At 42.1% G+C, this 25,439-nt stretch overlaps 1 protein-coding gene across 1 annotated transcript; it reads right to left on the bottom strand.

Moving 5' to 3' along the window:
- Positions 1 to 21,836: 21,836 nt before the first annotated feature.
- LOC134586109 (taste receptor type 2 member 114-like) lies at positions 21,837 to 22,781 on the bottom strand. The gene has a single exon (XM_063441619.1). The coding sequence runs from the start codon at positions 22,779 to 22,781 to the stop codon at positions 21,837 to 21,839; it is 945 nt and encodes a 314-aa protein (XP_063297689.1).
- Positions 22,782 to 25,439: the final 2,658 nt, after the last annotated feature.

The raw sequence follows: 25,439 nt of genomic DNA, 5'->3' as shown, positions 1-25,439 counted from the left end.
AGCTGCCAAGATGCCACTTGCCACCAGTTTGGCCATATTTCAGAGCTGCAACATCACTGGAGCGCCCGAAAGCACAAGGTGTGCAATACTCAGAGACATGGCCAAGGTAAGAAAGGCTGAAAGACGACCACCACTGAACAAGACACACAAGCTGAAACGTCAAGACTGGGCCAAGAAATATCTCAAGACTGATTTTTCTAAGGTTTTATGGACTGATGAAATGAGAGTGAGTCTTGATGGGCCAGATGGATGGATTGGTAAAGGGCAGAGAGCTCCAGTCCGACTCAGACGCCAGCAAGGTGGAGGTAGAGTACTGGTTTGGGCTGGTATCATCAAAGATGAGCTTGTGGGGCCTTTTCGGGTTGAGGATGGAGTCAAGCTCAACTCCCAGTTTCTGGAACACACCTTATTCAAGTAGTGGTTCAGGAAGAAGTCTGCATCCTTCAAGAAAAACATGATTTTCATGCAGCACAATGCTCCATCACACGCGTCCAAGTACTCCACAGCGTGGCTGGCAAGAAAGGGTATAAAAGAAAATCTAATGACATGGCCTCCTTGTTCACCTGATCTGAACCCCATTGAGAACCTGTGGTCCATCATCAAATGTGAGATTTACAAGGAGGGAAAACAGTACACCTCTCTGAACAGTGTCTGGGAGGCTGTGGTTGCTGCTGCATGCAATGTTGATGGTGAACAGATCAAAACACTGACAGAATCCATGGATGGCAGGCTTTTGAGTGTCCTTGCAAAGAAAGGTGGCTATATTAGTCACTGATTTGTTTTTGTTATTTTTTGAATGTCAGAAATGTATATTTGTGAATGTTGAGATGTTATATTGGTTTCACTGGTAAAAATAAATAATTGAAATGGGTATATATTTGTTTTTTGTTAAGTTGCCTAATAATTATGCACAGTAATAGTCACCTGCACACACAGATATCCCCCTAAAATAGCTATAACTAAAAACAAACTAAAAACTACTTCCAAAAATATTCAGCTTTGATATTAATGAGTTTTTTGGGTTCATTGAGAACATGGTTGTTGTTCAATAATAAAATTAATCCTCAAAAATACAACTTGCCTAATAATTCTGCACTCCCTGTATGTTGTGTTTGTAGGCGTTTTGTAGGGATATGGTCGTAACGGTCAAAATGAACATATGTGTGCATTTCTTGTGTGAACATCTGTGACCCTGAGGCTATGCGTGTTGTGTGTTGCATGATCGAGTCACAAAGCTTCAGAAGTATTAGTAAATGACGGTAATACCTTAAGACCCGGTGGGAACCCTGGGTTGTGTGTGATTGGATATAAAGGGGACAGGTGGGGTGAGATGCTTATTAGTCCCCTATTTTGTGACCAGACTTTTATTGTGGGTGTTATTGTGAGGTGTGTGGCGTGGGCTTCTCTGAGGGAATCTCTCCCCTGTGTGCTGCCATGGGACGCTGTGTAGTGGATGTTGGAATGAGGCTCCTTCCAGAAGAACCCAGTGTTTACGGTTGTTCAGAAGTGCCCATTCGTATATTCTCCCAAGCCTGTTAGCTTGATAGTACATTTCAATGTCCGGGAGGCTTAGGCCGCCTTGATGTTTGTAGCAGGTGAGGGTTTTCTACGGAAGCCTGGGGTGAGTGTGGGCCCATATGAAGTGAGTAAATGCTTTTTTAATGTCCGAAAAGAACGATTTAGGTGTAGCTATGGGGATGGTTTGTAATAAGTACAGGATATGGGGGGGAAGGTTCATCTTTATACTGTTTATGCAGCATAGCCACCCAAAGTGTGGCTTGTGCCATTTAGTCAGATCTTGAGAGATAGTCTGCAACAGGGATACGAAGTTCAGTTCAAAGAGTTTAGATGAGTGTATAGGAAGGTGTATTCCTAGATATTGAACGGAGGTGGGTGACCATAGGAAGGGGAAATAATTGTGTAGGGATCTCTTGGTTTGTTCGTGTAGCACTAGTGGGAGAATGACACTTTTTTTTAAATTTACTTTAAAGTTCGATATATGGTGGTATAGGGAGATTTACTCTAGGATCTGTGGCATAGGCTGCAATGGTTGTGTAATCATGAAGAGAAGGTCGTCAGCAAAAGCTTCCACTTTGTATTCGTTGCCCTGGGTGGTGAAGCCATTAATGTTGGGGTTGTCCTTAATGCCCCGGAGAAAGGGTTCCATGATGAGGATGAACAGGAGCTGTGATAAGGGGCACCCCTGTCTTGTGTCATTTGAGACTGGGAGGGGGTCGGACAGTTGGCGTTGATTCCAGGGCCGGCGCTTCCTATAAGGTGAACTAGGCAGCCACCTAGGGCGCCATATAGGAGGGGGCGCCCTGCGCCCCCATCGCCGGCCCTTTAAATACCGCAGCTGCCTGAGAGCTCTATAGAGAGCGCTCAGGTGGCTCCCTTACTGCCTCTCTCCTCACCCCCCTTCCCTGTAGCGTGGCCGAGCTCCTCGCCGGTCCACGACCCGTCCGGACTGACAGGAAGTGCACACTCAGTGTGCACTTCCTGTCAGTCCGTCCGGGTACAGGAAACAGAAACTCCTGTACCGCGGACCGGAGGTGAGCTCGGCCACGCTACAGGGAAGGGGGGGGAGGGCAGAAGATGAGTAAAGAGACTACAGGGAGGGAAGGGGGAGGGGAAGTAAAGAGACCACAGGGAGGTAGGGGGAGGGGGAGTAAAGAGACCACAGGGAGGGAAGGGAGGGGGAGTAAAGAGACCACAGGGAGGGAAGGGAGGGGGAATAAAGAGACCACAGGGAGGGAAGGGAGGGGGAGTAAAGAGACCACAGGGAGGGAAGGGAGGGGGAGTAAAGAGACCACAGGGAGGGAAGGGGGGAGGGGGAGTAAAGAGACCATAGGGAGGTAAGGGGGAGGGGAAGTAAAGAGACCACAGGGAGGTAAGGGGAGTGGGAGTAAAGAGACCACAGGGAGGGAAGGGGGGAGGGGAAGTAAAGAGACCACAGGGAGGGAAGGGGGGAGGGGGAGTAAAGAGACCACAGGGAGGGAAGGGGGAGGGGGATTAAAGAGACCACAGGGAGGTAAGGGGAGGGGGAGTAAAGAGACCACAGGGAGGGAAGGGGAGAGGGGGAGTAAATAGACCACAGGGGGAGGGGGATTAAAGAGACCACAGGGAGGGAAGGGGAATAAAGAGACCACAGGGAGGGAAGGGGAGGGGGAGTAAAGAGACCACAGGGAGGGAATGGGGGGAAGGGGGAGCTCTATAGGACAGTTGGCGGGACAGGGAGCTCTTTCACACTACGCCTACACACATAATGCATCCCTATACATACACAGAAACACACAATGCATACCTACACACACACATGCAAACACACACTGCTTCTCTTACATACACACAGAAACACAATGCATCTTACACTCAATGCACCCCTTATAGACACACACACTGCATCGCTTACATACACAGAAACACACGTTGGATCCCTTATGCATACAAACACAGATTCACACAATGCATAATTACATACAACCAGAAACACACAATACATCCCTTATACACAAACACACACTGCTTTCTATACCTTACACAAAACACATTGTTTCCATTAAACACAAATATACTGCATCACCTACACAAACTGGTATCCTTATGGGCATGCTCACTGTCAGGCCTTGGGGCCCAGATCTTGAGCTGAGTAAGGGCCCCCCCAAAAATGGAGCTGCTTCGCCAGAGAGCCTGTTCTACCCCAGACCAGTGGAACCAAACTGCAGCCAGAGCACATCCTCATCTGGTTGTAAGTAGGCAATCTAGTATATTATTAGTGACTAGTGATGTCCCGAACTGTTCGCCTGAAACCGTTCGCCGGCGAGCATAGCTTGTTCGTGGCGAACGCGGCGGGCGAACATATGCGATGGTCGGTCCGCCCCCTATTCGTCATGGAGGTTGAAGGGTCTGGGAGGGAGGGTCTGCTGCTGATTGGCTGGAATGTATCTGCTGACTGTTAGGTACAGGGTTAAAGTTTACTCAATGATGACGAATAGGGGGCGGACCGACCATCGCATATATTCGCCCGCCGCGTTTGCCACGAACAAGCTATGTTCGCCTGCGAACGGTTCCCGGCGAACAGTTCAGGACATCACTATTAGTGACATTAAGCTCTAATTTACCTCACATTAAAGGGACACTATAGTCCCAGAATCACTGCAGCTTAATTACGTGGTTCTGGTGTCTATAGCCTGTCCCTGCAGGCTTTTTAAATGTAAAAACACACTGTGTGCAGCACTGGCGTTAGTTCATATGGCAGATCATATGGGTTGGGGGGGGGCAACTTTTTTTTTTTGCCTAGGGCGGCAAAAATCCTTGCACCGGCCCTGGTTAATTCGGATACGTGCTTTCGGTTTGGAGTATATGGACTGGATCTATTGTAGCCAGTTAGGGCCAAAGCCCATGGTTTTAAGGGTTGCGGTTAGTAAGGACCAGTCCACCCTGTCAAAGGCCTTTTCCGCGTCAATTGGGGGCGTAGGCGATTGAAGAAGATTTTAGTGAAGATTATAAGGTCAATATTGATAAGGGAAATTGGGCGGTAACTGCCGCACAGCGTTGTGTCCTTCCCTGGCTTTTTAATGAGAGTTATGTGAGCTTCCAGGGCAGCGTCTGGTAATTGCGGGGAGGAGATGAGGAAGTTGAACGCTTCAGTAAAGTGAGCTGCAAGCAGTTTTGAGAATGTTTTGTAGTATTTAGTCATGAAGCCTTCCGGTCCAGGGCTTTTGCCGAGGGGGGAGGCTTTCACTGCTAAGAAGAATTCATCTATATGTATTGGTGCGTGCGTCTAGGTGTTGGATGAAGTTGCGGGGAATTGTTTGTTTGATTCGGGGAGTGAGGTATTGTTCCACTTCCGTAACAGTAGGTGGTGTGGATCGTATATTGTAGAGGTCGGTATAAAACTCTTGAAACGCCCTGAGGATGTCTGTAAGTTTATGGGACGTCTCCCCTGTTCGTGTTTTAAGTTTGGAAATAAATGTGGATTGTCTTGTGTCTTTGAGTGCGTTGGCCAGTAGGCGACCGCATCTCGCCCCTTGGGAGTAGTATGAGTGTTTTGTGAATATTGTTTGTCGTGTTCTCGTCAAAGTATTGTTTAAGAGACTTGTGAATTAGGTCAGTAGCTGCCTTGGTGTTTAATAAACGTTTGTTTAATTTCCATTGGAAGGAGCGGGGAGGCAAAATGGGGATCTGGATGGCAAGAGACAGGGGTGCATGGTCGGACCACATGATTGGTGCATATTCACAAGAGCGAATCAGGTGAATAAACCTGTGCTGGGTGAATATCATGTCAATCCTGGAATATGTGTGAGTCGCATGTGAGTACAAGGAGAAGTCACGGTCTTTGGGGTGTTTCGTCTAGGGGTGAGGTAATCCTTTTTCTGGCTGAGGAGTGATAGCGGGTCGCTGTGGATGTAGTGTCCATGTGTGCATCCAGGGAAACATTAAAGTCCCCTCCCATGAGTAAAATCCCTTCAGTGAATTTCTCTATTAGTTTGAGCTATTTACGGAACGTTCTGCCCTGCCTCCTATTAGGCATGTATAAGTTCACAAGGGTTATCATGTGGTGGCCCACTAGTCCCTTGACCATTGGCAATCTCCCTGTGTCAGTGGATTCATGCATCTTATAGACGAATGGGACCCCAGCTGCTATCAATATGGCCACTCCCCCCCCTTTAGAGTTTGTGTAGTTACTAAAGTATTCATTAGGGTAATGCTTGTTGCGTAGTGTGGGGGCGGTATCTGCTCTAAAATGGGTTTCCTGTAGAAAAGCAATGTCAGCTTTTAAGTTGTGGAGCTCTGCAAGTGAGCATTTTTCAGGAAGATTCAGGCCCCTAGCGGGGGTCTGCTCCTCTCTGCCCCTAGGGTTAAGAGATATTTGTTTGTGCTGGTCCTGTGGAGTGTAGTGAAACATTAAACAACACAATGCATCCAATATGGGGAACCTGGTTTAGCAAATAATTCAACAGAGCTATGTGGCGAGCAATCGTGCCGTGCATCAATAAGTGGTGCTTCTCAGGTGCACTTGGTTTATTCATACACTTACACTGCAGGGGTTGGGTGCTGTCACCATCCCTAGGGTACGCATGAAGGGGTTGCCCCAGCAGAGGAAGTATGGGGAACTTATAGGGGGGTCCCTCCCATTGGCTTATCCCTTGTTATTATTATAAAGTATTGTTTTTTGTTGTTGTTATTTTCAAACCCATTACCCGTGGAGAGTAGGGCGTTGTGGTATCGTAGTAGGCTTGTGTGGGGTAGGAGTAGTAGTACACTTTTAAGTGTCACGGAGGGATGATAGGGGCCTAGCACCCAGCCTGTTCGGATGTAGCGTACCCTTGGGGGAATATAATAGTGACAGAAAGAGGACTCACATTATTGGCATTTAAGATTGGTCTATGACATTGACATTCTGCATTTCCATCTTACGTGCTCTCGGTCCCTGTGTTAGAGAGTCCATGCTTTTGGAGGAGCCTGAGGATGCAGGGGCTCAAGGTGTGTGTGTGAGGCACCGGCCTCTAGGTGTGTAAAGTCCAGGGTGTATAACAGTCCAGTTCCTGGTATGAGATGCTGTGAATCAATGCGGTAGGTTGAGTCCGACATCAGGTCCCATCTTGGGTGGAATGGAGCATGCAGTCCCCGAACAGTGGGTATAATGATGCTTTATCTGCGTCCGGTTGGTCCTCTAGGCGAGTTGGCACTTGGTGGTGCATCCGAAAGATCATTTCTCCTTTTCTTAGCTGGGGTCTGCCATCTCTGCCTTTGTTGAGATTGTGTGGGCATAGCGGCTGAATTTACTCCATACCAATTGCAAATCTGGAAGTTCCATAGTTTGGATGTCCTGCACTGATGCCAATGAGTGAGTTTTGTTATTATGTGTGACAATAAGCGCCAGGGGGAAACCCCATCTATACCGAATATTCCTGGATTGGAGCAAATCTGTAATTGGGCGGAGTGTGCGCCTGGCTTGTAGCGTGTGCCAGGATAGGTCCGGGAAGATCTGTATGGGTTCATTGTGGTTGAGTAGAGGCTGTGAGGTTTGTCTGAGCACTCTGAGGATGTCTTCTTTAAGAGAAAAGTAGTGGATCCTACATACCACGTCACGAGGTTGAGCCCTATGTACTCTGTCCATTAATATTGGAGTTTCCACAGGCCTGCCAAATATGTGAAAATACAATAATAGGTCACGCTATACAGAAAGTATAACAATAAGTAGATAAAAATATATATGTACTCACATTTAATAAATAGGCAAACAGAGAATAAAAATAGATATGTGTATAAAAGTCCCAATATATGGTAAAATTCTTGTAGGTTCCAGTAGGATAGTAGAGACTTGATGGTGATATCAATGAGAGGCTGGGTCTTCTATAGCTGAGGGGATCTTGTCACAATGACGGACATGTAAATGAAAGGATAGAGGAAACTCCAATAGTGTAAACTGTGATTGAGTAGATAAAATAAAGTGTGTATTCGGGAGGTATTACACTCACCTATCCAAGAGCGTGTACTCGCTCAAGTGTAGTTGGCATTCAGTGGCGTTGACCCCCCACTGTCGGGATATAGGTGTGGATAATTTCTCGATATGAAAAAAAGATAGAGACCAAATATAGTGCTCACTGTATAATATAAATAAGTCTGAGAAGTAAAGGGTGTACTCACATTTGCATGAGCAGGATATACTGCTCAATATGATGGCGTGGGTGGTACAATCCCCACCTAGGATTCTTTAAACGATGGTCGGCTCCAAAGTGACGTGTAACCAGGTTAAAAATAAATGAATAAATTAAAATAAAATAAAAGGTATATGGCAAATAAAAGGTAAAAAAGCCAATATTCCTTTATTAATACAGTAAAAAATATATATAAAAATAGCCAAAACGCGTTTCGCCACACAGGGCTTTATCAACTGGCAATAATAGGTATTAACCTGGTACATAGAAGCTTATATAAACTTAGGAGATACATGGTTATTCGAATTTTGGCGCCAAAATGACGTCATCAATACAGTGAGAATCATATAAGGATATTAAGAAACATAAATGTGGCAGGAACATAGATTAGTCATTAAAAATATAGCTAAACGTTTTATAAATATCTTAAAAACGAGTGTTATTGATGGTAAATGAAGGTACAATAGATAGTCATGTGATCGCGAGCTACCGCGATCACATGGTGTGTCCCAATGCTTATTGGGAAATGTAGTATTACAGTAGGCGTTCAGGGAGACCAGAAGGGGGGAGAGAGGTGGAGAGCACGTGACCGCGATCGCTCGCGGTCACGTGGTGTAGTGTTGGGCTTATGGGAAATGGAGTGTCAGGACGGAGGTCGGCTACACAGGGCACGCCTCCGTCCCATGTCAGCAAGTGGGCGTGCGAGACACGTGAGCGCGATCGCGCGCGGTCACGTGTCCTGGCGCCAAGCATCATGGGGAATGTAGTGCCTTAAAGGGCAAGCCCCAATATGAAATAAGCATGTATCTCGATGAAAATGCTTGTTCTTGGGTAGAACATTGGCTTAAAAACAGAATACAAAGAGTTGTCGTTAATGGTAAATTTTCAAGCTGGACAGAGGTGGCAAGTGGTGTCCCTCAGGGGTCTGTTCTGGGACCCCTTCTATTTAACATTTTTATAAATGATCTTGAAGACAGCATTGAAAGTCATGTTTCAGTGTTTGCAGATGACACAAAACTTTGTAAAATAATACAATGTGAGCAAGATATTACTTTGCTGCAGAAGGATTTAGATAGACTGGAGGACTGGGCACTCAAATGGCAGATGAAATTTAATGTTGAAAAATGCAAAGTTATGCACTTCGGCGTAAAGAATACACAAGCAACGTATACCCTTAATAGAAGCGAATTAGGGATAACAACACACGAAAAGGACTTGGGAATTGTTATAGACAACAAACTATGCAACAATGTGCAATGTCAATCAGCAGTGGCCAAGGCCAGTAAGGTATTGTCATGCATGAAAAAGGGCATTCATTCTCGGGACGAGAATATCATTTTGCCTCTCTATAAATCACTGGTAAGACCACATATTGAATATGCTGTGCAATTTTGGGCACCTGTTCTAAAGAAGGATATCATGGCACTAGAAAAAGTGCAGAGGCGGGCTACAAAATTAATAAAAGGAATGGAACATATCAGCTATGAAGAAAGGTTAACAAATTTAAACCTATTTAGTTTAGAAAAACGTTGCCTGAGAGGTGATATGATAACATTATACAAATATATTCGGGGCCAATACAAACAATTGTGTGGAAATCTATTCACAAACCGGACTTTACATAGGACACGAGGCCATGCGTTTAGACTGGAAGAAAGAAGATTTCGTCTAAGGCAAAGGAAAGGTTTTTTTACTGTAAGAACAATCAGGATGTGGAATTCTCTGCCTGAAGAAGTGGTTTTATCAGAGTCCATACAGATGTTCAAACAGCTACTAGATGCATACTTGCAAAGACAGAATATTCAAGGATATAATCTTTCAATGTAGGGTAATAACTGCTTGATTCAAGGATAAATCTGACTGCCATTCTGGGGTCAAGAAGAAATTTTTTGTCCTAGCTTGTTGCAAAATTGTGCTTCAAACTGGGGTTTTTTTTTTTTTTTTTCTTTTGGATCAACAGCAAAAAACAGGTGTGAGGAAGGCTGAACTTGATGGACGCAAGTCTCTTTTCAGCTATCTAACTATGTAACTATGTAACGATATCTTAGAAGAAACAAAAAATATATGGAACAGAATGCTAGATATCAGCAAAACTAAATATAATATTACTGCAAAAGAAAGAAATAATAAAAATAAAAGGCTAAAAGTGACTATATGTGTAGGTTTTAGAGGATACAGGTGTAGAAGATATATAAAGGTAGAAAAAGGTGTAAGGATGGAGATATAGAGCAGAAAGGTATATGGATAAGTAAAACATACTATATTAGAAATAAAATAAAAAGATAATGTATGGGATATATATTCCTATATGGAGAGATGGTAAATGATGGACTAATTAAAAAGTATTTTTAAAAGAATTAGAACATGATATTAAAAGAGAAATTATAATAAATAAAAATAAAATTAAAATTAAATTTAATTATAAAATTAAGGTAAAAAGGTACAGAAATATTAAAAAAATAGTAAAAAAATATAACTATTATAAGAAGTTGAAAAGGTCGAATTCAGCATTAAGTCCTTCTGGAGCAAGAGTTTTTAGTTGGAAAACCCAATACATTTCCCTTTTTCCTAAAATGTTTGTAATATCTCCACCTCTCCAAGGGAGGGTAACCTGTTCTATCCCTATCATTTTTAAAAGTGTCGGGTCTTTGTTGTGACTGATGAAATGTTTGGAAACTGAGTGATTATCATAGCCTCTCTTAATGTTACGGCAGTGTTCTGCCAATCTTACTTTAAGGCATCTTTTGGTCATGCCCACGTATTGTAGTCCACATGGGCATTCCAAAAGATATATAACACCTTTAGTGTTACATCCAATGAAATCTTTAATAGGGTAGGAGATTTTGGTTTTGGTGGAAGAGAAATTAGTAGATTTGGAGTTTGTAGTACCTTTTGTGGTTCTACACACAATACATTTATTGCACTTAAAAAACCCTTTAGGCCTAGATAAAAAATGTTCTTTGTGATGTACGTTTTTTTTAGTGTAATTTTTAGTTAGAATTGATCTAAAATTAGGGGCTCCTCTAAAGATAACCTTAGGTTTGTCTGGAACTTGATCCTTTAAAAGGTCGTCCTGTTTCAAGATGTGCCAGTGTTTATTTATGATTTTTTTTAAAATTTTATTCTTATTATTAAAATCTAAAATGATGGGGAGTTGTGGAGGGTCTACTTTTTTAGCTTTGTATTTTAAAAGCTCCGTTCTGTCCTTCTCTTTTACCACCTCTAATGCTTTATTTAGATTCCCTACTTCGTAATTTTTTTCTAAAAACATATTCTTTAATGAGGTAGATTGGACATCCAAATCGGCAGTTGTTGAACAATTTCGATGGAGGCGGAGAAATTGGCTTTTTGGAATGCCGTCCAACCAAGGTTTATAATGACAGCTTGTTTGGTCTATTATTGTATTGGTGCAAACCTCTTTAAAAAAAGTTTTGGTTCGAATGCATCCATCTTGAATAAAAATATTTAAATCTAAAAAGTTGACTGACACATTGCTAAATTCTGATGATAAAACAATACCCCTATCATTGATGTTTAAGTGATCTAAAAACTGTTTAAGAGACGTATCAGAACCTTGCCAAATAAAAAAACAGATCATCGATATAACGAAAGTATGAGACCAGGTTTGCCCGCCAACCATGATCACCCCAGACGGCCGAAGACTCCCAGTCTGCCATGAAGAGGTTAGCATAGCTGGGGGCAAACCTGGTCCCCATAGCTATACCCTTCTTTTGTATATAAAATGAATCGAAAAACCAAAAATAGTTGTTGGTGAGTATAATGTTAATACCTTGTATAATAAAATCAATTTGTGAATTTGGAATTGAACTGTTTTGTTTTAAAATCCTTTCAACTGCTTGGCAACCAATATTGTGGGGAATTATGGTGTACAGTGATTGCACATCACAAGTTACTAGTATGTAATCTTGGCACCAATTAAAATCACTTAAAAAGGATAAGAGAGTAAGGGAGTCTTTCAGATATGACCTAGTTTCTTTGACAAAGGGTTGTAATAAAATGTCAATATATTCGGAGAGATTGGATAAAACAGAATTAATACCAGATACTATGGGTCTTCCAGGGGGTTCTGTTGCATTTTTGTGTATTTTGGGGAGAAAATAAATTACTGGGATTTTGGGATAAAGAATATTAAGATGGTTAAATTCTTGTTTGGTTAGAATACCCTTATCTAGTCCTTTTTGTAGGAATTCATTAACATCTCTTTAATATTGGAGGTGGGGTCAGAGGATAATTTATTATATACCTCAGGATCATTAAGTTGACGATTAGCTTCTTTTGTGTACATGGATTTTGATAAAATGACTAGGCCTCCACCTTTATCGGCGGGTTTAATGACAATTTCATCATCTTTTTGGAGTTCCTTTAGGGCTCTCCATTCCTTCTGGGTAAGGTTCTGTGGGTCATACTTATTGTGTTTGATCTTTTCGAAGTCCTTTAGGACCAATTTTTCAAAGACTTCTATGGGCCCTGACTTAAAATTAGAAGGATAAAATTTAGAGGGATTTTTTAAAACAGTATGTGTTATAGGGCATTCGGTAGAGGTGTCTGAATTCTGAATTTGCGGAACTGGATTTGATGTGGTGGAAACATTATTATGTTGAGTGAAAAATCTTTTTATAGTAGCTTTCCTAACAAATTTGTTGATGTCCAGAAATGCTTGGAAGGGTTTGAAAGAATTAGTGGGAGCATATTTTAGACCTTTGCTTAAAACTAGAATCTGGGTAGAGGTTAAAACTTTATGAGAGAGGTTAAAAATTCCGAATTTTTTCTCATCTATCGTACTTATTGTCTTTCCTTCCTTTCTCTTTTGTAGTCTTCTGCCACCTCTCCCTCCTCTATACTTAAGCTTCTTTTCCTTGCTCTGGGTAGGTATGGAGTTTGTGTGTGAGGTAGATTCTGTGTGCGTATGTCTAAAAAATTCTCCTCTGCGGTCTAGGTGTAGGTGTTGAAGGTTGGGTATAACTAAATTTGTTTGTAGTAGTGTGGTGAGGAAAATTTTGGTAGTCAGGTGAATCGTGATGTTTGTGAGTTTGGTAATTAGATGACTTGTAGTTGTGTGATACTCTTTGTCTATTCGGTGAGGAGTGTCTCCTGTCATTATTTTTATGTGAATACGTGGAAGGTCTTTGTCTGTTGTGAGTATAGTAATTTACTTGACGGTGACGGTGTAGTGGCGGTGGGGAAAAGTGATGTTGTGGTTTGTTATAGCGGTGGGAATCGAAATCAAATCGAAAAAGTGGAAACAGACACAAAACATATCAAAATAAAAAAATATGTTAGAGATAAACAAGATTACAGTAATGATCAAGTGAGGACATATAACTTCAACAAAAAATACACTACTGACACATACACTGTAAGAAACAAAGACTTTGAACACACTCGTCACGTTAATTCCCACCGCTATAACAAACCACAACATCACTTTTCCCCACCGCCACCACACCGTCACCGTCAAGTAAATTACTATCCTCACAACAGACAAAGACCTTCCACGTATTCACATAAAAATAATGACAGGAGACACACCTCACCGAATAGACAAAGAGTATCACACAACTACAAGTCATCTAATTACCAAACTCACAAACATCACGATTCACCTGACTACATAAATTTTCCTCACCACACTACTACAAACAAATTTAGTTATACCCAACCTTCAACACCTACACCTAGACCGCAGAGGCCCAGATTTGGCCACAAATACTCAGACATTCCTAAGTCACCACCGAATTACACCCACAATAATAGATACCAATTATTGTCTATCGATTCAGAGATTGAGGAGAATTTTTTAGACATACGCACACAGAATCTACCTCACACACAAACTCCATACCTACCCAGAGCAAGGAAATGAAGCTTAAGTATAGAGGAGGGAGAGGTGGCAGAAGACTACAAAAGAGAAAGGAAGGAAAGACAATAAGTACGATAGATGAGAAAAAATTCGGAATTTTTAACCTCTCTCATAAAGTTTTAACCTCTACCCAGATTCTAGTTTTAAGCAAAGGTCTAAAATATGCTCCCACTAATTCTTTCAAACCCTTCCAAGCATTTCTGGACATCAACAAATTTGTTAGGATGTTTCCACCACATCAAATCCAGTTCCGCAAATTCAGAATTCAGACACCTCTACCGAATGCCCTATAACACATACTGTTTTAAAAAATCCCTCTAAATTTTATCCTTCTAATTTTAAGTCAGGGCCCATAGAAGTCTTTGAAAAATTGGTCCTAAAGGACTTCGAAAAGATCAAACACAATAAGTATGACCCACAGAACCTTACCCAGAAGGAATGGAGAGCCCTAAAGGAACTCCAAAAAGATGATGAAATTGTCATTAACCCGCCGATAAAGGTGGAGGCCTAGTCATTTTATCAAAATCCATGTACACAAAAGAAGCTAATCGTCAACTTAATGATCCTGAGGTATATAATAAATTATCCTCTGACCCCACCTCCAATATTAAAGAGATGTTAATGAATTCCTACAAAAAGGACTAGATAAGGGTATTCTAACCAAACAAGAATTTAACTATCTTAATATTCTTTATCCCAAAATCCCAGTAATTTATTTTCTCCCCAAAATACACAAAAATGCAACAGAACCCCCTGGAAGACCCATAGTATCTGGTATTAATTCTGTTTTATCCAATCTCTCCGAATATATTGACATTTTATTACAACCCTTTGTCAAAGAAACTAGGTCATATCTGAAAGACTCCCTTACTCTCTTATCCTTTTTAAGTGATTTTAATTGGTGCCAAGATTACATACTAGTAACTTGTGATGTGCAATCACTGTACACCATAATTCCCCACAATATTGGTTGCCAAGCAGTTGAAAGGATTTTAAAACAAAACAGTTCAATTCCAAATTCACAAATTGATTTTATTATACAAGGTATTAACATTATACTCACCAACAACTATTTTTGGTTTTTCGATTCATTTTATATACAAAAGAAGGGTATAGCTATGGGGACCAGGTTTGCCCCCAGCTATGCTAACCTCTTCATGGCAGACTGGGAGTCTTCGGCCGTCTGGGGTGATCATGGTTGGCGGGCAAACCTGGTCTCATACTTTCGTTATATCGATGATCTGTTTTTTATTTGGCAAGGTTCTGATACGTCTCTTAAACTGTTTTTAGATCACTTAAACATCAATGATAGGGGTATTGTTTTATCATCAGAATTTAGCAATGTGTCAGTCAACTTTTTAGATTTAAATATTTTTATTCAAGATGGATGCATTCGAACCAAAACTTTTTTTAAAGAGGTTTGCACCAATACAATAATAGACCAAACAAGCTGTCATTATAAACCTTGGTTGGACGGCATTCCAAAAAGCCAATTTCTCCGCCTCCATCGAAATTGTTCAACAACTGCCGATTTGGATGTCCAATCTACCTCATTAAAGAATATGTTTTTAGAAAAAAATTACGAAGTAGGGAATCTAAATAAAGCATTAGAGGTGGTAAAAGAGAAGGACAGAACGGAGCTTTTAAAATACAAAGCTAAAAAAGTAGACCCTCCACAACTCCCCATCATTTTAGATTTTAATAATAAGAATAAAATTTAAAAAAAAATCATAAATAAACACTGGCACATCTTGAAACAGGACGACCTTTTAAAGGATCAAGTTCCAGACAAACCTAAGGTTATCTTTAGAGGAGCCCCTAATTTTAGATCAATTCTAACTAAAAATTACACTAAAAAAAACGTACATCACAAAGAACATTTTTTATCTAGGCCTAAAGGGTTTTTTAAGTGCAATAAATGTATTGTGTGTAGAACCACAAAAGGTACTACAAACTCCAAATCTACTAATTTCTCTTCCACCAAAACCAAAATCTCCTACCCTATTAAAGATTTAATTGGATGTAACACTAAAGGTGTTATATATCTTTTGGAATGCCCATGTGGACTACAATACGTGGGCATGACCAAAAGATGCCTTAAAGTAAGATTGGCAGAACACTGCCGTAACATTAAGAGAGGCTATGATAATCACTCAGTTTCCAAACATTTCATCAGTCACAACAAAGACCCGACACTTTTAAAAATGATAGGGATAGAACAGGTTACCCTCCCTTGGAGAGGTGGAGATATTACAAACATTTTAGGAAAAAGGGAAATGTATTGGGTTTTCCAACTAAAAACTCTTGCTCCAGAAGGACTTAATGCTGAATTCGACCTTTTCAACTTCTTATAATAGTCATATTTTTTTTTACTATTTTTTTAATATTTCTGTACCTTTTTACCTTAATTTTATAATTAAATTTAATTTTAATTTTATTTTTATTTATTATAATTTCTCTTTTAATATCATGTTCTAATTCTTTTAAAAATACTTTTTAATTAGTCCATCATTTACCATCTCTCCATATAGGAATATATATCCCATACATTATCTTTTTATTTTATTTCTAATATAGTATGTTTTACTTATCCATATACCTTTCTGCTCTATATCTCCATCCTTACACCTTTTTCTACCTTTATATATCTTCTACACCTGTATCCTCTAAAACCTACACATATAGTCACTTTTAGCCTTTTATTTTTATTATTTCTTTCTTTTGCAGTAATATTATATTTAGTTTTGCTGATATCTAGCATTCTGTTCCATATATTTTTTGTTTCTTCTAAGATACATGCTTATTTCATATTGGGGCTTGCCCTTTAAGGCACTACATTCCCCATGATGCTTGGCGCCAGGACACGTGACCGCGCGCGATCGCGCTCACGTGTCTCGCACGCCCACTTGCTGACATGGGACGGAGGCGTGCCCTGTGTAGCCGACCTCCGTCCTGACACTCCATTTCCCATAAGCCCAACACTACACCACGTGACCGCGAGCGATCGCGGTCACGTGCTCTCCACCTCTCTCCCCTCTTCTGGTCTCCCTGAACGCCTACTGTAATACTACATTTCCCAATAAGCATTGGGACACACCATGTGATCGCGGTAGCTCGCGATCACATGACTATCTATTGTACCTTCATTTACCATCAATAACACTCGTTTTTAAGATATTTATAAAACGTTTAGCTATATTTTTAATGACTAATCTATGTTCCTGCCACATTTATGTTTCTCAATATCCTTATATGATTCTCACTGTATTGATGACGTCATTTTGGCGCCAAAATTCGAATAACCATGTATCTCCTAAGTTTATATAAGCTTCTATGTACCAGGTTAATACCTATTATTGCCAGTTGATAAAGCCCTGTGTGGCGAAACGCATTTTGGCTATTTTTATATATATTTTTTACTGTATTAATAAAGGAATATTGGCTTTTTTACCTTTTATTTGCCATATACCTTTTATTTTATTTTATTTTATTCATTTATTTTTAACCTGGTTACACGTCACTTTGGAGCCGACCATCGTTTAAAGAATCCTAGGTGGGGATTGTACCACCCACGCCATCATATTGAGCAGTATATCCTGCTCATGCAAATGTGAGTACACCCTTTACTTCTCAGACTTATTTATATTATACAGTGAGCACTATATTTGGTCTCTATCTTTTTTTCATATCGAGAAATTATCCACACCTATATCCCGACAGTGGGGGGTCAACGCCACTGAATGCCAACTACACTTGAGCGAGTACACGCTCTTGGATAGGTGAGTGTAATACCTCCCGAATACACACTTTATTTTATCTACTCAATCACAGTTTACACTATTGGAGTTTCCTCTATCCTTTCATTTACATGTCCGTCATTGAGACAAGATCCCCTCAGCTATAGAAGACCCAGCCTCTCATTGATATCACCATCAAGTCTCTACTATCCTACTGGAACCTACAAGAATTTTACCATATATTGGGACTTTTATACACATATCTATTTTTATTCTCTGTTTGCCTATTTATTAAATGTGAGTACATATATATTTTTATCTACTTATTGTTATACTTTCTGTATAGCGCGACCTATTATTGTATTTTTGCTATTTCTCTTTTGAGGACGTTGGAGGGAACCTCATATCCATAGGTTGCAGCTTTTCTTTTCTTGTTTATTCCCCTCTAGAGCACTCAGCGCTGATCCTATACCCTTTCTCTGCCAAATATGTGGTTAAACAGGTCTGTTAGAGTAAACGGTAGGTCTTCTTGGTCCTGTTTAGGAAGCCCATTAATCCATAGATTATTTCTCCGCCCTCGGTTGTCAATATCATCCATCATTCTGTACATTGCAGACAGGTGTGAGGTATGGGAGTCTACTGTTTCTTGCAAGTATTGTACTTGTGAGACCAAGAGGACCCTGTCATCTTCGAGTGTGTGAACCCGTTCGCTTACCTGGCGGATGTCCGTCCCAAAGGCTTCCATTTTGATTTTGAATGAAACCTCCACATCGCGGCTATGTCCGCCTTGGAGGGGAGATTCCAGAGTACCTCCCTTAGATCCATCTGTCTGGCCATCTGTCTGGCATGCTGAGGCCTCTGAGCCCTCCGGGCTCGATAGTGCTGAGCCACCATGGGACGATCCCGGGGCTATGTTTGGGCCTAGTGCGCCCGCCTCGTAGTCCGTATTGTCACGGAAAAAAATCATAATGGCGCTCAATTTTCCTACCAGGCATTTGGTAATCGAGTGCTGGCTAGATGGAGTCCTTTTGTGGTGACCCATGATGTGGATTTAGCCCGATGGTAGTTGTAACGGACCGTTTCAGCAGACGACCTCCCAAGCGGCTTACACTCCTGGCAATCAGTCTCTATCAGCATACAGTGAATCCCCCCAAGAATAAAACAAGGCTCCGTGTTGAGGGTCAAGCAATGGTCTGGTTTATTATGGGCTACCCGCCCAGTATTAATGCAGGTCTCCCACCTGGTGGACACTCCCCTAGGGGACCAAATGGCAGACTGTAACAAAAGACAGACATGTATCACTTTAGGACATACAGTCACAATACTTTCCCACAATGCATCCTGGCTTCCTCCCCTCTGCCCTGGAGATAATTAAGAAATAATTCTGCACGTGGTGAACACAAGATACAATGTTACTTTAAAATACACAAAGTTACTTTTTGCACATAAAACACAGACATGTAACATATCCCCAGATAGCTCAGGTCTGAGTGCACATCATTAGGTGAATGGCATTTAGACCACACGAATACAGTTTAATCACCATGGAGCCAAAGTCTTTAATTACATGAATAGGCTCCATGGCATAGCTATCTGGGTTAAAACATTCCCCCAGCATAAAATACCGAATTTACATACATTCGTTAAATCGGTACAAATTAGAACCAGGGGCTGGAGGCTCAGTGGTGCTTAGCTGACACAGTGTCCGGGTTTGGCGTAGGAAAGCCGGACAGAAAAGCGCTGGCTGCCCGGGGAGCTCCAGAACACCACCATCGTGTGGCGGCTAGGTGTAACCACGACCACCCAGTAACAGTCAATTAAGTTGCGGTTGACCGCAGCTACTGGGTGGTCAATTGCCGGCACACGCTCGTTAAGCCACGGTAAAACGCGGCTTCAGGAAGGTAAATGGAGGGCACACGCCAGCTTCTACGTGGCCAATTAACGGCGCCTGCCGGCTCCCCACGGCTCTGGGGAGGCTAAGAAAGGGCTGTTTGTTCGGTAGATAGAATCTACCGAACGGCTGTGCAGAAAGGAATAAATAAATCTTTCTGCACAGAAAAATTAACCGTTTAACTGCCGGTCCATAATCCAAAGGCAGCAGGCGGGCAACCAGGCTCCCCCAATGCAATGTGGTGAGATTGCTCTCGTCACAGTAGTGGATTCCCACACTGTTCAGACAGAGCTGCCTCAGAACGCGTCCATGCAGCAGCGTGGTTGGCTCCACCCCCTCCTTAGACTGTAAATTTATGTCAGACATTTTGTGATTTAAAATTAATATTAGATTGCAAAGAACAGTTTAGCAAGCCATAGTGACTCCATTTTGGCAATTTGTCAGAATACAAATTATTATGCAAATTATATTTAAGTGTCACAAAGATTAAATATTTTGTTTTTCAGTTTAACTCATGGATGGCATTGTATCTCAGGGCTCTTTTGATCACTGAAAACAATCGTGGACACCTATGATAATTAGATTGCCAGGTGAATCCAATTTGAAGAAAAACTACTAATGGAGGGTGTTCCACATTATTAAGCATAGCACCATATTCATGCAATATGGGGAAGAAAAAAGATCTCTCTGCTGCCGAAAAGAGAGAAACAGTTCAATGCCTTGGACGAGGTATGAAAACATTAGATATTTCACGAAAACTTAAGCGTGATCATCGCACTATTAAGGGATTTGTGGCTGATTCAGAGCACAGACGGGTTCGTGCAGATAAAGGCACATTGAGGAAGATTTCTGCCAGATCCATCCATCGGATCAAGAGAGCAGCTGCTAAAATACCATTACTTAGCAGCAAACAGATATTTGAAGCTGCTGGTGCCTCTGGAGTCCCACGGACATCAAGGTGTAGAGTCCTCCAGAGTTTTGCAACTGTGCAAAAACCTTCTATTTGGCCACCACTAACCAATGCTCACAAGCAGAAATGGCTGCATTGGGCAGAAAAATACATTACTAATATACAAGACTAATTTTCAAACAGTCCTGTTCACTGATGAGTGCCGTGCAACCCTGAATGGTCCAGATGGATGGAGTAGCGGATGGTTGGTGGACGGCCACCCTGTTCCAACAAGGCTGTGATGTCAGCAAGGCAGTGGTGAAGTTATGTTTTGTGTCGGAATCATGGGAAGAGAGCTGGTCGGCCCATTTAGGGTCCCCGAAGGTGTAAAGATGACCTCTGCAAAGTATGTGGAGTTTCTGACTGACCACTTTCTTCTCTGGTACAGAAGGAAGAACTATGCTTTCCATAATAAAATCATCTTCATGCATGACAATGCAACATCTCATGCTGCAAAGAATACCTCTGCATCAATGGCTGCTATGGGGATAAAAGGAGAGAAAGTCATGTTGTGGTCTCCATCCTCCCCTTTGCATAATAATTTGGAACAGGGTGTAAATGAAATGGATACAATTTTTGCTTTCTTTCTCTGCTAAGAGACGTGTGCCCATTGTGTTTCCACTAACCAGGCCCTATAGTCTATTGAATGTAGCTTAAGTAAACATTAAGCTGGTTACACTGTCATAGTTTCTTTTTAAATTCTACTCCAAGTGGCACCAAAAGTATGATCCTACTGGAAATAAAATGACAGACATAATAACTAGCCGATTATTACTGTGCATGTGTCATGGTCAAATTAAACTTTTTAGTGGCAAAACAGAGAACCACAGCAAAAACAAATATTGATAAAATAGATAAAAGAAAAGCAGAAAAGCAAATGAACAAGTAAGGAAAAAGTAAACGAACTGTAAAAAATGGGGAAACATCCAAAAACTACAGCAGGGAAAATCAAAGAGAGGGGAAACAAACAGTGTCAGGTCTTTTTAGGAAAGAAGTGGAAGAGAGAGTTGTCTAAATGTGGAAGAAAGAACCTTGTTAACTTTAAAAATGCTGACAATAAAATATAACATTAAAAAAAAAAAAACACGTTGCGGCCTTAAAAGAAATCTGGCTCAATTTATAAAGTCGAATGCCATTGCAATGCAGGACAAACTGCTGTATCCAGTGTTATAATTACAGGTTGGTTTAGATGGAACTAAAAGCAAAATATTGAGTTAGTGAAATATACATGTACTGCATGAAGTTAATCTATGGGTCAAAGCACACAACAAAATTCCAAAATATTGGGCCAGTATTATTGCACAAGAATGATCTAATTTTAATCTGCAAGTTGTCACAAATAAAATGGAGTGCAGTGTTATTCTTCTTACAGCATAGGTTTAGTTTATGTAAGATTTATATAACACAGAAAATCGAAGGCAGGTGTTCCTAATTCTAAAAACAATGAAAAATGAAGCCAAGCAATTTCTTCCTAACACTAAACATCCCGTAGCCCTAGGCTCCCCTAACCCTACCTAGAAATTCCCTTTACCCCTAAACACCATTAGCATTAATCATACACCACCTTAACTGTAAAATACAAACAAACACACACTGTTGACCCTAAATAAACTCTAACCTTAAATCTCCCCTAAACCTAATATCTATATAAATGATCAATCTTTATTGGGGAGGTGCTTAGTTCACACAGTTAGATCCTCTGAGTGAGGCTTTATCAAGTGATGGTCACCAGATTGGGGTCAGCATCTCTTCTTCTCAAAAAACAGTTTGCCCCACGTTGAAGTATACTATAGAATTGCTGCCTTAGATTGGTGGTTATATAGATCAGGAAACAGGAGTGCAGAGAAGGTAAGACATATAATAGCATTTGTATCCACATTCCTTCAGTTGAATAGATGCAAAACATGTAGGCGATATTGGTGCCAAATTGCAAACCTTGGAAGACAAAAGCAGCAGCAATTGAATTAATAGCAACATAGTAACTGTCAAGGTGTCTTGTAAAACCAGTGTCTCTGCTCTTCATTTGCTTCAAGTGACGACACAGAGAGGACAGTAAGAGAAACAGCGAAATGCTGTTTATGATGAAGGGGCCACAGTTTCCAAGAGTATAAGTAAGATAATACATGCTGAGCTTTCTACTTTTGCATTGAATCCTTTGTAGATATAGCATAATTGTGGAATTGCTAATGTCCAATTCAGTGGAAACAATCCATAAATCCAGAGAGGAATTGCATGAAGCTATCAACACAGCTGCACATATGAAATACAACATTTTTTGCGATAGCATCCTTTTTAGATACAAAAAGACGTCATGGCTATAGTTCGCAATTTTCAAGAAGTAGATAGCAGAAAGCAAAGCTGCAAACCAAAGATTGGAGTAGAAGACCAGCAACATACAAAACCCAGTTAGAAAAAAATTTACATCCAAAACCAGTATGTGCTGAAAAGAAATTATTAAGATTTCATATAGAAATAAAAATTGAAAGCACAATCTAGAGATGGCTAGGGAGCATTGAATTTGGCCAGAAGCCTTAATCCGTCTCTGCCTCAACCAGCAAGAAACATTCACGGCTAGTATAAACGTATTGACCATTAGCCCCAGCATAAAGGTTATTATGCAAACTGAAAAAACAAAGTTTTCCTCTATCTGATTGCTCATCGTCTCACTCTTTTTAATGATTCAAACCCTCTTTCGTGATCTGTGTGTGGAAAGCACAGAACTGATTTTTTGTTTCTGTGCTTTTTATTAGGAAGCTAAATGAATTAAATTGCCTGTGCAAATTTTAATGCAAAATATTTCAGCTATCAATATTTACTAGATAAAACAATATGCAAAGTATTAACTTTGCATCGGGAAGTAGAATTTGCTTGTGTTTTTTTGATATGGGAAACGTCTGTAATAACCTGCCGTCCCCAAGAAGGCTAGCACCTGGGTCTTAGTGATAGGTGTGGGCCATTTAGCCACTGCCTCTACCTTAGCTGACTCCGGTCTCTGGCTTCCACACCACACTCTGTGACCCAGGTACTGCACCTCAGCCATACCTAGATGGCACTTCTCTAGCTTCAATGTCAGGCCAGCAGCCCAAATCTTATCCAGCACTACCCCTACGTGAACCAGGTGTTCTTCCCAGGACCCAGTGTAGATCGCAATGTCATCCAGGTATGCACAGGCAAATTCCTGGAAGCCATCAAGGAGCCTATCCACCATCCGCTGCAAGATAGCCGGGGCATTCTTCATCCCGAAAGGCATGACCTTAAATTGGTACAGGCCAAACGGGATGATGAATGCCGACTTGGGGATAGCATCCTCGGCCAGCACCAATACTTTCTGCCCAACCTGGAAGACCCGCTGTCGGGCACCCCAATCGTACCATCTCTTCTGCCTCCCCTGAGCCGCATGGAGATTCTCTCTTACCATCAGAGACAGTTTCTCCATGCGGTCCAGGAGTTCCTGGACATACGGTACTATGGAGATCCCCTCCTGCTCTGTCTCCCCCTCCCAGTGGCCTCCCAGTGGCCTCTAATGAGATCCAGGGGTCCGCAGACCCTTCTCCCATAAAGCAGCTCAAAGGGGGAGAACCCAGTAGATTCCTGGGGCACCTCTCTGTAGGAAAATAACAGATGAGGCAGGAACCTCTCCCAGTCTCTGCAAGTATCTGTAAAGGTCCTCAGCTTGAGGGTGCCGTTAAAGCGCTCGCAGAGACCGTTAGTCTGTGGATGATAGGGTGAGCTAAGCAGCGGTTTAATGCCGCACACCTTCCACAGCTGCCTGGTCGGAGAGGATCTCCTGAGGGAACCCGACCCTAGTAAAAATCCTAACCAGGGCATCAGCAACCTTCTCTGCCTCTATATTAGACAGCGCTACTGCCTCTGGATAGCGAGTGGCATAGTTCACCACAGTAAGAATATATTTCTTACCGGATGGACTAGCCCTGGCCAGTGGACCCACTATGTCAACAGCTATGTGAGAAAAGGGTTCCCCTATAATAGGCATTGACAATAGCTTAGCCTTAGCGTGGTCCCCCCGCTTTCCTACCCATTGACATGTGTCACACGTACTACAGTATACCCGCACAGCCTGATTAAAATTGGGCCAGAAGAAATTCTGAGTGATCCTATAGGCTGTGCGGCGAGACCCTAGATGTCCAGCTAATGGAACATCATGCCCAATCCGCAGAATCTCCTGCCGATATTTCGCAGGTATCACCAGCTGTCGATTTGGTGGAGGGGCAACACTTTTCTGGGAAGGCTTAGGAATTCTAAACAGCCTGTCCCCCACCCACTCGTACCGTTCCCCATCTACTCCTTCCTCTCCAGCATCTGCTCTATCCCTGTACTTCTGGAGAGTCGGGTCTGCCCGGGTTTCCCTCCCAAACTCCTCTGGGGAATCCCAGCTGCAAGGGGCCTGATCTAAAGTACCAGTCGGGGAATCGGGTCTTACCTGGGTCTCAGCAGCAGTTGGGCCGGTTCCAGTAGCATGGGTCTGAGCATGGGTAGTCACAGGATTAACGTCAGCTGGGCCCATCGGGGCATAGGCAGACACCAAAGGGGCCAAATCGTTCCCAAGGAGGACATCAGCGGGCAAGTCTTTCATAACCCCCACATCACCATGTCTAGCACCCACTCCCCAATCCAGATGAACCCGGGCAACAGGTAGACGCTACCACTACCCTCACCGCCACAGTGTCTCCGGTGTGTTAGTGTTCTGAGACTAAGTTCTTTTGGAGCAGAGTCATAGTGGCTCTGGTGTCTCTTAATCCGCTCACCACTTTGCCATTCAGCTTAACAGTTTGTCGGTGTTGCTGACGGTTGTCCTGATGAGCTGCTTGGACAGGGTCGGCCTTGTGCAATTTGCCCCAAAATTCCTCCTGCTCAACACTGTGAGCAGTAGACTGAGGTGGACGTTGATTACCGCCGGCTGGTCTTCTCCATGACTGTGCCTGGTTGACGTTGTTCAGCGGGCACTCTGGTCGCTTCTGCCCCAACTGTTTACACCCAAAACACCTAATGGGCTGTGAGTAATACCGAGCGTTGAACCGGGATGGCTGGATATAGTTGGTAGCTGGCGGTATTGTTGGGGTGCGTTGCGCCGGGGGTTAGTACACGGCATTGGTTGGAGGTGCTGCTGGTCTGTACTACACTCTGGTAGGGACCTTAGCTACTGCATTGTCCAATTTATGTGCGTCTGTATATTCATCTGTCAGACGGGCAGCTTCGGGCAGAGTGGAGGGTTTTCGGTCCCTGACCCACTCTCTGACTTCGGTAGGTAATCGGTCAAAGCAGTGCTCCAGCAAAAACACTTGCAGCACCTCTTCCC

The sequence above is a fragment of the Pelobates fuscus genome, chromosome 2 (assembly GCF_036172605.1).
Source record: "Pelobates fuscus isolate aPelFus1 chromosome 2, aPelFus1.pri, whole genome shotgun sequence".
In the NCBI taxonomy this organism is placed as follows: Eukaryota; Metazoa; Chordata; class Amphibia; order Anura; family Pelobatidae; genus Pelobates; species Pelobates fuscus.
The sequence above is the reverse complement of the archived record's forward strand: the minus strand, read 5'-3'. Positions and strand labels throughout refer to the sequence as shown.